The following is a 13,965-nucleotide window of genomic DNA, read 5'->3' as shown; positions in this document are numbered from 1 at the left end:
ATTAATGAGGATATTTTTTTACTTGATGTAAAATAACCTCGTCTGTCATGTTTTTTCTCAGTAGTAGGACCTACGGTAAAGTCACCTATTAAGCCATTGTTACAGGATTACATTCAAGGGTGTGTGTGTTTCCAGCTTGCTCCAGAGAACACGCTGTGGTCCTTCCAGCGAGCTCTACAGATGAACGTCACAGGGTTGGAAGCTGATGTTGCTATCAGGTACACACACACACACACACACACACACACACACGCACGCACGCGCGCAATCAATACAAAGGAATGACATAGCCAAACAAATGAAGAGTTATTTAATCTTTTCAACACTTGTTTCCCCAAAACATCTGAATACCAGTACCAGGGCGAGCTCACACTGGATGACAAATAACCAACCAAGGGAAAAAGATAAACTAGCAATTATATATTATTTATATGTTATATATTATTTATATTTTATATTTTATTACTACTAAATGGGTAACTCAACACACAATCGGGATATTAACAGCAACAGCCACAGGACACTAGCACTGAACAGGCTCGAGTGATGCAACAGCAGATCAGTGTATCAGCAGTCAGTAGATGGAGGCATGACATCACCAACACAATGGGAGATGACAGGCTGAGCCCAGCAAGACTCACTTGGAGGAGGAAAGAGGAGTTGGGGAGGATGGATGCTGTAGCGGCCATGGTGATGATTAATAGTGGGTGTACATGTTTACTCATGCATGTGTCCAGTGATAGAGGATGAGTTATTGTGTTAAGTGGGGAGTGTTTCTGAGTTGGTGCAGGTTGTGTGTTTGTGTTTGTGTGTTTCCGGTTATCATCACTACAGTCTTGTATCTTAACCAACTGCAGATTCTTATTGTATTAGCAACCACCTTGGCGCCGTGTATGTGTCTGTGTGTTTGTGTATGTGTGTGCTGACAGTGTTCCCTGTACTGTCCTAAGAGAGGTGAATGCGTGTGTGATTAGTGCAGGCCGCTGACAGGTAAGCTCCTGACTGTGCTGAGTAATTAGACTTGATGACAGCCAGAGCGACAGTGAGACTCCAGTCCGGCAACAAACCAGACACACACACACACACACACACACACACACACACACACACACACACACACACACACATACACACAATATACCAACATATTTTCCTGCTCCTGTTTCCTTTGCATCCATTTAGTATTTCTTTTTCTCCTAATTAATATATTTTAGGAATTAACAGTTCACAAACACTGATGTTCACACAGGGAAAGATTTTTGTCTTGGCTAAAGATTTGAATAGCAAATATTGAGAAATGGGGTAGTTTTTAGTGTTGTCATGGTTACATCAGGATAACAACCTGATGTGAACTAAAAAAAAAATTGAGCTCATTTGCTATTCAAATACTGAGCAGCAGCATTTTCGCATAAAAACCTCACAACTGGGCCAAACTCTTGTCTCCTCTGCTCTCTCCTCTGCTCCCGTTTTCAAGCAGAACCTACAGATAAAGTGACCTTTTGTGATACTTTCGAGTCCTTTTTCATTGTAAACAGACACTAATTTTGAATTTTTATAAAATGAGAGTGACAATAGTGGGTGATTCTGTGTTAGTGGGGTTTCAGGAGTTCATACAGATGAAGGCTGCTGCCCAACTATGAACATTAATCCTCATTAATTTGAAGTAGAAATTATTAATGTACCTATAATTAAAGTATTCTTGTCTGTCAGGGATAATCCATGAAGCGGTGAGTGGTGAAGTCGCTACATCAGAGACATAAAATAAAAACCCTCTGGCCAATCAGAATGAAGGATTCTATGTGACCAACGATGGAAATAAGAACGCCATTCTATTATTCATCTTTTCTCTCTATACCATCTCTCTTCTTTCTTTCCAACTTGCATCTTTAAAACTCTGATCCCCTCTCTGATCACCAGCGTGGATGGAGTGCCTTTCCTGATGCACGACAGCACTCTGCGGAGGACCACAGACGTAGAGAAGGTTTTCCCAGACAGACAGATGGATGAAGCCTCATTCTTCAACTGGACAGATCTGCAACAGCTCAACGCAGGACAGTGGTTCCTTAAGGTAGCTCTTGGTTGCTAATGAGGACTAAATATAGGGATTATTTTGAAGCCATTTCATCTCTTCTCACAGCGTGACGTGCAGTGATGTGTGATAAAGGTCATTAGCCCACTGAGTCATGAGTGCTCTCACTCATTGATCCTTCATGACGTCCTCTGGTTTCATCTTAATACTGAGATCCATTAATGTTTGAGAGAGTGGATCAGGGTCAACCAGTGCTTCAGAATATTTTTTTCTGTTTCAACCTGTTTGGTGTGCCAGACCAGTGGGCCAAACAGGCTCAAAATACATCAGCAAACAAGGCATGAAAATTGTGTATAAATACTGCCTGTCCTGGTACCCAATTATTTTTCTCTGCATGGGTCCATATAACAGTGCAACGTCTACAAGAAATGGAAAACTGACCTACACTATTGTTGTATTCCTACTTAGTCATCACCTGCAACTGCCTCTATCTTTTGATTCTGTTGCTAAGGAAGAGATTTTAGATACATTCTCTGCAAGATGCAGCACTGAGCTTCTTTGCTGTGCTCCACTTTAATCCTTCAACAGTTTACTTGAGTCATGTATTTGTACTCTATCATCTGTCTACTTGCTTAAAAACTACTCTGGCAAATATCTCTCTGTAAAATGAAATTCTATCCACGTCTTCGATTCTCATTTTGCATTTCAAAATGTGTTTGTTAAATATTTTCTTCAGAAGCTCAGACTTTCTGAGATCAGATTTCTGTACAAAGACACTTGGCTGTTCTGCTTCTGCTGTGTCAGTGTTTGAAGGAGCATTACTTTCTCCACTCTCTCCTTCAGTCTATTTACACTGCATGTGTGCACGTTGCGCCTGGGTATTGTATTGTAAGAAAAGCCTTATTATTTCTGTGTATAGTTAGGACAATTCACTGTCTATGCCCAAACATGTCACCTTATATGTTCTGATTGTATGATAAAACTGTCATTAAAATGATAATTTTTTTAGTCAGAAAAGTGAAGTGAAGCACATCATGGAAGAGCTAAATAAGCATCATCTGATCATCCTCTCCTCTGTGTTTTGACAAGCAGTGAGGGAGCACTGAAGCGGGAAAGCAAAGGAAATTAGGAAAAACATTCCACTATTTTTATTTCATGTAGGCGTTGTCCAAGCCTTCTACATAACACCGGGATGGATGCTTTTATTCAAGGCACCTATTAGGATTATGAATGTATAGACATTTTTTTACAGCTTTCCAAAAACACAGTTGAATTTCTAGCAGTGGGAGTGTCATTGCATTGTGGTAATTGTATTTTAAACAGTAAATCCAGTGATATTACTGGTGTTAAACACATTTCTGATGTCCCCCTGTTTCAGGATGACCCCTTTTGGACGGTGCACACCCTGTCCCAGCATGAGAAGACTCTGATTGCCAACCAGAGTGTGTGCAGCCTGGAGCAGCTTTTGAAGCTGGCCTCCTATCATAACAGCACAGTGGTTTTCAGGCTTAGGAGACCTCCCCCAGACCATCCCTGCTACTACAGCTGGATCAATGATACACTGCAAGCTGTGCAGCAATCTGGGGTTCCTCCGAGCCTGGTAGGTGTATAAGAACTGAACACTGCATGATGTCGGGCTGTTTATTCTAAACATATTTCATGCAAATAGGATGGGTTTAAATGCCAATTAATATAAACAATGTCTAGATAAATTGATTTTGCTATTACAGTCCAAGGGCAATGATTGTTCCCCATTCCTATTCATGTGCATTCAGACCCTGTCACTTCATTAATATTGATGACACAAAGTTTCATAGAGACAAGTGTAACAGCATGTTCTGTGTTTTGTGCTGTGTGTAGGTGATGTGGACCCCAGATGAGCAAAGGGCCCAGGTGAGACAGCTGGCACCTGGTCTGATCCAGACCTCAGTGGAGAAACTGAGTCCTCAAAGTCTCCATCAGTCGGGCATCAGCAGGCTGCTGCTCAGATACAACCAGGCCAGTACACAGGACATCAGGTAGGAACATACACACATATGCAAATGTGCATGTTATCAGGTTGACACCTTAACACTTGGATTATATTTTAAAAGAAAATGTGTTTGAATGTGTGTAATTGGTTTCAGTGATTTCTCTGAGAGCCACATCAACCTCACCCTCTACACTGTCAACGAGCCCTGGCTGTACTCGGTGCTCTGGTGCAGCGGGGTGTCATCAGTCTCCTCAGAGGCCCCGCATATCCTCAGAAAGGTGCCTTACCCCATCTGGCTCATGGTACGGATCCGTCAAATACTGTATAGTTTTTTCTCTTTTCTTCTCTTTGCCTGGAACGTCTCACTTCTCACTTTTTCTTTCTTCGATATGCCCCTTCAGCCCGTCTCCTCTCCTATAGCTGCACCTCCTCTGCATGACTAAATTGGATTTTACCAGGTGATATCAATAAGGGCCCTTCGCTTTCAACTGAGCTCATCTAGTGTGTTTATTTCCTGTATTGAAAGTGTTATCCTATTACTTTCCAACACTCATCTGAAGCCCCAGCACAGTAGAAGAACGAGCACCATCACTGCAGCATATCCTATAGAGAATAACTTGTGGTTTTCTTGTTTAGTCGTCTCCCAAAACCTCTCAACATGGGTAGCACCCACACTGTTCCTCTCCGGTATCGTTTCACCTCCCTTGTCTGTGCAGCGGCCCAGCCTGGTCCCCCCCGTCTGTGCCACCATATGGGAACTCTGCATGATAACATATAGATGTGACCCTGTCCCCCCCTGCTGTGGTTCAGGCACACTCTAGGCTGTTGGGCATCTGCAGCTCTGTATGCACTGTGTCTGTTAATTTGAAATCGAAGTCAAATGAATCTTCCATTGGACATTAATAAGGCCAGTGAAAGGGAGTATTTATCATGGGGCCATCAGTTATTTAGGTCAGGTTTTTCTTCTAGTTAGTACTTTGCCTGGAGAAGAGTGCATGTTTAAAATCATTTAAATGCTGTTAAATACATTTTATCTATAGTGGATTTATTCATAAAGATCTCAAATTGTGACTTTATTTTCAGGAGTATTATATATAAAACCCTAAGACGGTTAAGATGTTGCTGCACATATAAGAGTCTGTATTGTTGACATACACTGCCATCTAGTGGTAGATACTGCCAAGAACCTCTTATGGGCAAAATTCAGACTCACCATAATTGTGTGTCTGTGTGTGTTTCCAGAGACCACATGGATACTGCCTGATGTGGGTGTCTGCAGACCTCATCTCCTTTGCTGTAGTCATAGGAATATTCATTTTCCAGAAGTAAGTACAGTCACACGGTGATGTAACTGTAGTCAAATCACTAAAGTGAGCGCTTATGCAAGAGTTGGTTTTTCTCCATTTTTCTGCTGGTGAATGAGGAGGAAAAATGTTTTTTTTTTGTGTGTGTGTGTTTGTCTCCTGTCGTGCTCACTGTGCCTGCAGTGTTTGGGTGTGTTTTCATCTCTTTTTTTTTTTTTTTTTTTTAATGACTCAGCTGTAATGACCTTGAAATGAAAGGCTTACAAGTACACACAATTAGTTATTTAAGAACATTATTATTATGTGGTTGTATAAGCTGTTATGATGTATTTCTGATGTCCTCTACCGTCTACCTCTGTGGTGTCACAAACCAGTGGCGACACAGAAGATGAGCATGTCCTCTCCTAGCTAAAGAGTATAAATCATTCACATCCTCCAGTCTTTCTGTTCCTCTGCTGGAGAGTGTGGTATTGTTTTTCAGACAGAGGGTCTGTCCTCGTGTTGTTTCTGGGATGGGGGACAGTGATATATATATATATATATATTTTTTGTTTTTTGTTTATTTGTTTGTTTGTTTCCACGATCCAGTGCAGGTTTGCTCTGCTCACTCGAGCTCTACAGTAGCTTCTGCTGGCTTCTGAACTGACCTCTCTTGTCTCCTGCCTTCTTTTGTCCTTTTTTGTCCTTCCGCCTCTCCTTCCTCGTCCTCTCTCCTCTGCCTGACGTGCATGCTCTTCTCCTCTGCTGCATTCTGGCATCTTCTCTCAGCTATCACATGATCAGGTAACTGGGTCACCTATCTGACCCAAAGTCTTCTCTCTTTTCACGCTCTTTCTGTCTTTATCCATTGTTGTTTTGTTTGAGGCATTCTTTGCCTTGTCTGTCTTTTTCTCCATTCTTTCCCTATATTTTTTTTTGCTCTCTTTTTCGATCTTCATCCAATTTTTCGCTCCACCTTATTTCTACTGTCTTTCTATATATTTTTTTTACCCTCTCTCACTTCTCTGTGTCTCACCTGAATCGTTGTAAAGCACTGCTGCCTCTTTCCTCTGGAGAGAAGAGCTCACGTCTTTATCCCTGTGGGCTCAACTAAAATGAACGCTTTCCACCCACACAGCACAAAATATCCACAGCATTAAGTCCTCAGTGAGATTTTAAATTTATTATCTGTCTCATTAAGCCAAATGACTAAGCGTCCAAAATGAACTACGGATATGCCTTCATCAGGGGAAAGTGCCTCAGGATTGGCTTTTATTGATGCTGATGAACTCGAGCCTCGCTTCTGCATTTCTGTTCCTGAATGCCTGAATGTGCATTAGTCATTGCTTTATTGTGACTAATGCTCTTCTCTTAAGTTAATCGAAATCAAGGCTGTTCATTACAACAAGGACATCATTTTCACATACAGGAAATTAATTCCTCTGCCTTGACTGATATGCTAATCTGAGGGAGCTAACTGAACATTGTCATAACATTTCGCTGAATATAGCGAAATGTCCTCATCATTATTCAGATGGTATTTTCAATATACAGCACAAGCCAGAACAAGACTTAATATTTAAAAAAACTTAGTTCTATTAGAACAGTATTTTTGTACACTAATAATATATGTGACATGTTTTGGTACCACTTTCTAGTAAGGCCTCATTTATAAATGCTATACAAGTTGTAATTGCTTTATTAATGGTTAATGAATCGTTTAATGCTTAATTCTAATGCTGAATAGATCAATTAAAAGCCATTGATCAGAGCAACTGAAGGGTTGCGAAAAATAACTTTCACTGATTGGACTGGAAAAGGCTGCCAAAGGGGATTTGCACCAAAATCCATTTAACAAATTATTAAGCGTTAATTGATGGATTACCAACATTGAGCAAACTCAATTTGACTTGTGTGTTTTTGGTAATAAAGTAGTTATTACTTTATTACAAAAAACACACAAGTCAAATTGAGTTTGCGCAACCTGGCAACTCAAAATTTGTTGTTTAATAATGGCTTATGAATAATTTATGAAGCTTTAGTAAACGCTTCATTAGCCAGTAATAAAGCCATTCGGTACAGCTTATAAACCCTTGATAAATGCAGCCATACCAGAAAGTGGCATCCATATTTCAGTGTTCATATCAAAATTCTGTACAATATATACTATATTCATAAAATACGAATCTGCTGTGTTCTTTTGTGTGCGCGTAAACTGAATTGTCAGATCAAATATTCTGTAACTTAAATTTAGGAATCAGTTTTCTCAGAGAAGTACTTTAATAAACACACAGCCAGTTATGTGCATTAACCCCCTAGTTCCTTTTAAAAATTAAAACGTTATTCTTGTATGTACCAGAACCTGACCCTAAACTGCATGATGTGAGCAGAGGCAGCAGTATTTAGTGATATCCTTGTTGTCCCGAGGTGATTTTTGACCTAACACATGACCCCGCAGGTATCGGATGAGCGGTATGCACAGCTACAACCCTGAGCAGATCATGCTGAGCGCTGCAGTCAGGAGGTCTAGTCGAGACATCAGCGTCATGAAGGAGAAACTTATCTTTTCTGGTAAGACCGTCACACAGAGATGAAAGGGATATGTATATGTTTGCCAGCCTTTGGTGTTTTGCAGTTTTGTTGTTGTTGTTGTTGTTGTTTATTTGGGCTCCTGAACTCAAAAAGAAATTCCTCTCTTTGTACTGTATCTTTTTTGATTTACTGGTTTTACAAAATCAATCTCAAACTTTTTAACTTGAAGATGAGGAATGAGCCTTCTTGAGTTTCAGGTGCCCTACTAGCATGTCCATCCCAGCATGCATCTGTCTGAGTATTTGTGAATGTTCTTGCTCCTCCTCCTCCTCCTCCTCCTCCTCCTCCTCTCTTGAATTGAAGGTCAGTCCCAGTAGCCGCCTGCCTCCTCCATCCTTCGTGTGTGATGCGCACCACCTCCTGTCCATCCTACCTCCTCTCCATCTCCTCCACCAGCAGTGACTTCTTCCTTTTCATTCCATGCATCCATTGCATCCCTCGTTACCTGCCACCTCTCTGCACTCCTTTGCCCTTCTCCCCTTCATCCATTTATCCATCGCTTCATGCACCAAATCTCCCCCACATTCCTCCCAATGGAGACAACGTTGTGTGTAGGGGAGCTTATAGACGCCCCAGTCTGTCTAGACAGCCACTAGTGCTGGGGGTGAAAGGTAAGCCACGTCAGTGCCAGCTGATTGTTGTTCTTCATCATTTTTTCATTTTTAAATTAAATTTTGCACTTTATTACTCTTTTTCTTTTGTTAACTCTTGACCATGCATCTAATGAGGTTTATGAGCTGTATTATAATTTAATGACTTTTTTTGCTTTTCTTTTGGCGCCCTCCAGAGGTGGGGAATGGAGTTGGCAGTGCCGAGGAGCTGTATGCAGATAATGGCTACGACTACTACACCAATCAGGGCATCAGCCAGTGACTGGAACTAAGCCTGTGTGAATCTGCTGCAGTGAGACGGAGACTACAACACTCTGTTCAAATCATTCCTGTTTTAGTCGGTGTAAAGTCTGTTCTCCTCCTCTGTCCTACTGATAAACTGACAGACTGCTGTATCTGATGGAGAAAACAACCACCCAGCTGCTGTGTGTACATTGTGTAAATAAGGTTTTTGCTTGTCAGACATACTGTATATCACACGGGGCTACACGCACTTTTTATTGATGGAATTCGCCAAATCTGTGGCTTCCTCTCTCACATTTAAATGTCCAAGAGCCCCCCCCCCCCGAGTTACCAAGTTACAGAGTTTCCAGATTCTTTAAGCTAATTTTCCAAAGCAGTTTATTATTTTAAGCAGTGTAAGTGTAAATGATACTCTTCTCTTAGCGAATGAATTTCTTTTTAACAAGGCTTTTTACAATCCTTTATTGCAGCATGAGCCTTCTGTCAGCACTCCATTGTGCTGTTGTTCATAATAGTACTAACATTATATTTGTATTTAAAGAGGAAAAAACAAAAAACACAAACAAGCTGTTTACAGAGGTCCTGCCTTCTCCTCCAGGTGAAATGTTCACATGGTGTATGTAAGATAATTATTTTGATAGAGGCTGAATGAACCCCCTGCCCGACTTTTGATCAGTGCATGTTACAGGAATGATCATATCAAATGACTTGTGTGAGCTGTGCTCCCAGTGTGTAACCAGAAGACGAACTGGTGAAAATGGTTTGGGGTGGAGATTAGTGCTGTCTTTTTATGGTTAATGTGAATGTGTTATGGTTTGTTTCTTTTTTTTTTTTTTAAGATGTGTAAGGTGTATTGTGTGTATCCTGACTGGAAGTGTATTTTTTTACCCTGTGTGCAGTGCTATGTTGAATGTGTTATTGTAAATAAGAGATGAACCAGTGTGAGAGATGCTCCAGCCAACTAAGAATTACATTTGAACAATGTGACAGTTAATTAATTACAATAGCAATAGTCTGGCCATGATGGAAGTCATTTCACTTCCTTCACAGCCTCTGGACTGCAGTTAGGTCTGTGGTATTGTATTGCTGACAAACAAAATGCATCTCAATGTAAGTTTCTGGTGTAAAGCTGAATGTTATAAGATAAATGAAGTGGGTGCTAAATGTGAAAATAAAGCTCCAAGCTAATTGAAGGGACGCTACTAGAGGTATCACAGGAGGCAGCACAGGGTCAAGAAACTGATTGCGTTTTGTGTTGACTTTCTTTCTTTGGGTATTACTGTGCCTCAGAAGTAAAACATTAAAAACTCTTCTAATACAGGAGTTTCCTACTGGCTGTTTATTTTTTGTCATTTTTTCCCCCTCACATTTGTTTAAGAATTTGTCTCTCTTTTTTACTATGTGCCTCAGCAGTTTTTTTCTGACTCCAGCAGAGCTGCAGAAGTCATGTGAGTGATCATATTTGCCTACATTGAACTTAAAGTAGGTCACAGTGTGCCACTAAAACTCTTAAAAGGGTCAGCTCTTTTTAAAGATTATATTACTGTCATTTGGCAAATAACTCTGTCCCCTACATACACACACACACTTACTCATCAGGAGTAATCTGGGGTCCAGTCAGTGTTTTGCTCAAAGACACTACGCCATACGGATGTAACCAGGCTAGTTTAGCCCCAGATTACTATTATGGTGCTGTCCCTTTAAATGGGGTTGGTAGGTTGTAGCGCTCTGCTTAGTGCGCAAAAGTCCTCAGACTGGCACTCTTACTCTAAAAAACACCTACTTTCGTTCTTCCCTCGATGCGATGCAGTTCTGCTAGAGATAAGGAGCTACATGCTGGATCAAGCCCTAGTTAGAGCTTGATGACCATGGGCCCTATCTTACACCCGTATTTACTTACACCGTGTATTTGCTAGTTTCAGACCGACGCAGCTGTCATTTTTCCATCCAGCGCCCACGTTGTTAAAATAGCGAATACACTTGCACCTATCAGTGCGCCCATGGGCGTGTTGGTCTTAAAATGTGGTGTGGTCAGGCGCATTGCTGGCGCATCGCTATCTTGAGACAGTGGAAAGTGATTCCGCGATTGACCAGCAGAAATCTGATCTTAATTCAGTGGCGCAGTATTTCACTGTTATTTTAAGGGCGCACTGTCAAGAGAGTGATATATACCAACATACAGAGCGCACAAAGCGCATACACTCTTCCAGTTACGCACTTTGTTTTGGATCGCTAAAATAGTCCCCAATAAATTGTAAATCTGTGCTTGATGCTGAGCACAACAAGTGTTGATGAAGGAGCTGAGACTTTGCCTATTGATGCTTAGATCTGCGAACGTCTGATGTCCCGGTGAGTTAGCTTTAGTAACTCATTGTCAGCCACGTTAGCACGCAAACTGCATTAGGAAATTATCGCAGACATAAAAACTCTGTACTTCTATCAAAACATGTCGGGATAATTATGAGAGGGATAAAACTTTGTCATGGATGTGTGATAAATGTTTTGTGTGTTTTATGACTCCTGTTCAGACATCAGGCAGGTAAATGTGTTTTATGCTTAATTACCACCTGGAGTGCAGGCATTGTGCCACACGTGGGGTGGAGATAGCGTTAAAGCTATAGCTTTAAGCAGCATGAAAGGTTATACTATAGTAACCTTTCATGCTGCTAAACTTTATGTAAGCTACGTATGACGTCTGCTAAAATGTTTGCATACAGTAAATAGGTCTATTAGAGAAACACTGTTTAATTTCCTTCATGTTTATGCTGAGTTCGTGTACTTTGAGGTATACTGCGGAATGTATTGTGTTACATTTGTTTGAGTTAATGAAAAAAAGCCAAAACAAACATTTTACACCAGTGACTTTATTTAAGCAGATCTCAATGGAATTTATGATCATTTATTAGGACTTGTGAATAATTTTCCTGCATTTTGTGTAGGCTGGTTTTGAAGAGATCTTCTGTTGGAAGTAGAATCACCATCTCGTCTGTTGTAACCATCCACATATCCACCTCAACTGTCCTCTCGCCGCCCTCCCAGTAAGTCTCCATCTCCACTCAACCATCAGTCATCAGGTCGCACAGTCTTGTGGAACATTCATTTAAGACGAGGGTGGGAGGACATTTTGAGTGCACTCATTCATTTTCTATTTATTTTCCTTATTTGTTGAACTTTCAAGGGTTTCTGAGATCTGTTTTTTTGGGTTACAACTTACCTGTTTTTATCTGGTTTGGGTCAACAAGGTTAAAAGAGGCATGTAATGTGTACAAAGGTTTTGATATATACACTTAGTGTGATTGCAGATCCTTGTTGGTGGGTTATCTGGTTGCTGGTAGTACATTTAATTTCCTTTAGATATATATTTATTGAACTAAGAAAGTGTATTTTTGTGACTTTAAAGTGAACAATGGAATATAATACACTTACCTGAACCAGAGCCAGTCAGATGTCGTGTGTATTCATTGGGGTGGATGTTTCATCTTTACTTTATAGTTTAGACAAGTAACTTAGAGCCTCATCGAATCTAGATTATAGTTTGAAGCCCTGTTCTACTTGGATGTGTGTGTGTGTGTGAGTGAGAGAAGTACTCTGTATGCTGCTCAGGAATATATACCTGTGTGTGTGTATATATATATATATATATATATATATATGCAACAAAATTGACCTAGTTAGACTTTCTCAAAATAAAAAGACGGTGGAGAAGTTGAGAAATGCAATTTTAATAGGTCATAGCAATTTAACTTCTTATTTCATATGTGGCTCAACTCTGACAATGAGTAAAACTTGGAATATAAAAATAGATCCTAGTCCCATTTCTTTTGTTTTATTTTTTTGGTCTCCCTATTTCCATAGGGACTGAAACTATTTGTACAGTATCAAATACAAACAGCAGAGCCTCAAATTTGCTTCATCTTAACTGAAATCTCTTACATCAAGATCTCAGTTACAAAATGAGAGAGACATCATCTGAAAAAAGGAAATAAATAAATACACCTACTCATGAATGGTGTTTGGCAAGAAAACAGTTGTGACAGTTTTAAAGGAATGTAAGTACCTTAAGTTCTTGGTGATCTCACTGATCTTGACAGATACAGAATACTGTGTTATTTTCACAGAAATTTTGGAATAAAAATGGATGTCAACGTACATGGTGGATGAACAATAAGCAGCCTACTGTCAATAAGGATAAGTGCAGGTGAAACTGATTTTTTTCACACTAGGTTATTCATCACATTTTAGGCACTCCGATCTGTGACGGTAACACACTTCTCAATATCAAATACACAAGGCACCAGTAAGCAATGCTTTGGTCCTTCTGTGGGACGATCAGAGTCGACTTTCTCTACTTACAGCAGTAAAAGCAAACTCTCACGTGCAGCGAAATTATTTGAAGCGTACAAGTGTCTGCCATTTCAATAAAACATGGGATGTTGCACAAAAAAAGTGGAAGTTGGGCCACACGTGGAAGTTGCCAAAGTGCAGCAATGAGCATGTGTCCTCCATATCTCTGACAGTCAAATAATCTGACCTGCATCCTCTTCAAACAGAGGGTCAGTTATGTTTAATGAGTTAACATTTACAGTACTGTGTGAACATTAAGGCTTTCTCCGACACACACCTTCATCTGTTAGCTGGGGGGCCGGGAGTCTGCACCTCACCTAAATGCCTTATGTATGAGGTGACTAGTCTATATTGCAGTGAATTTGTTTTAAATTAATTGTCTGTCTCTGAGGTGTCTCTGTGTCCCAGTTGCCTTCCAGTGGATGTAAAATCATCTCAGGGACCTGGACAAAGGTCTCTGTCTGAACCACCAACTTGCAGCAGTTCACTTCATTTCAAACAATATAGCAGCTTTCTAAAAAGGCACACGCACACAATATGTCAGCCTTTGATGGGAAGAAAACACTTTAAAGGCCTGCAAAACACCTGCACTCGTACGTATTTACACACACACAGCCATACTGTTAAATGACAATAAATAAATAAATAGATGAAGACATACTGGCTAGTCTTTAAGTCCTTTAAATGAGTGGTTGTTCCCTGAATTGAACACCATTACAGTATCTACCCTAACTAAGCATCATCAGTGAAGCGGCTGGATTAGTAGATACACGACAGAGAAGCTTCTCATTCCCATTTCATCAGAATCTCACCATGTGGTTTCTGCTGAAACTTTGCACAACAAAAGCAGCTGGGACTTTGACAATGAAAAGAGAACTGTTGACTTCCGCT

General features: G+C 40.4%; 1 protein-coding gene across 3 annotated transcripts in view; it reads left to right on the top strand.

Annotated features, from left to right (window-relative positions):
• LOC111233432 (glycerophosphodiester phosphodiesterase domain-containing protein 5-like) overlaps positions 1–10,053 on the top strand; it is a 43,999-nt gene extending 33,946 nt beyond the window's left edge. Inside the window, exons 9-18 of one of the 3 annotated variants that reach the window (XR_002665604.1) lie at positions 136–218; positions 1,918–2,068; positions 3,408–3,629; positions 3,890–4,047; positions 4,156–4,303; positions 5,244–5,326; positions 6,074–6,088; positions 7,743–7,855; positions 8,180–8,487; positions 8,664–8,719. Coding sequence is in view for 2 of the 3 variants with exons in the window: in XM_022761242.1 (XP_022616963.1) it covers positions 136–218; positions 1,918–2,068; positions 3,408–3,629; positions 3,890–4,047; positions 4,156–4,303; positions 5,244–5,326; positions 6,074–6,088; positions 7,743–7,855; positions 8,664–8,749 (1,059 nt within the window). In the remaining variant the exon portion in view is untranslated. Of the gene's footprint in view, positions 1–135; positions 219–1,917; positions 2,069–3,407; positions 3,630–3,889; positions 4,048–4,155; positions 4,304–5,243; positions 5,327–6,073; positions 6,089–7,742; positions 7,856–8,179; positions 8,488–8,663 lie in introns of all 3 variants that reach the window. The other 2 variants (XM_022761242.1, XM_022761243.1) reach the window with 2 other exon arrangements.
• The last annotated feature ends 3,912 nt before the right edge of the window (positions 10,054–13,965 follow it).

Source organism: Seriola dumerili, unplaced genomic scaffold (genome assembly GCF_002260705.1).
Source record: "Seriola dumerili isolate Sdu_G_001 unplaced genomic scaffold, Sdu_1.0 BDQW01000391.1, whole genome shotgun sequence".
Classification (NCBI taxonomy): Eukaryota; Metazoa; Chordata; class Actinopteri; order Carangiformes; family Carangidae; genus Seriola; species Seriola dumerili.
The sequence above is the reverse complement of the archived record's forward strand: the minus strand, read 5'-3'. Positions and strand labels throughout refer to the sequence as shown.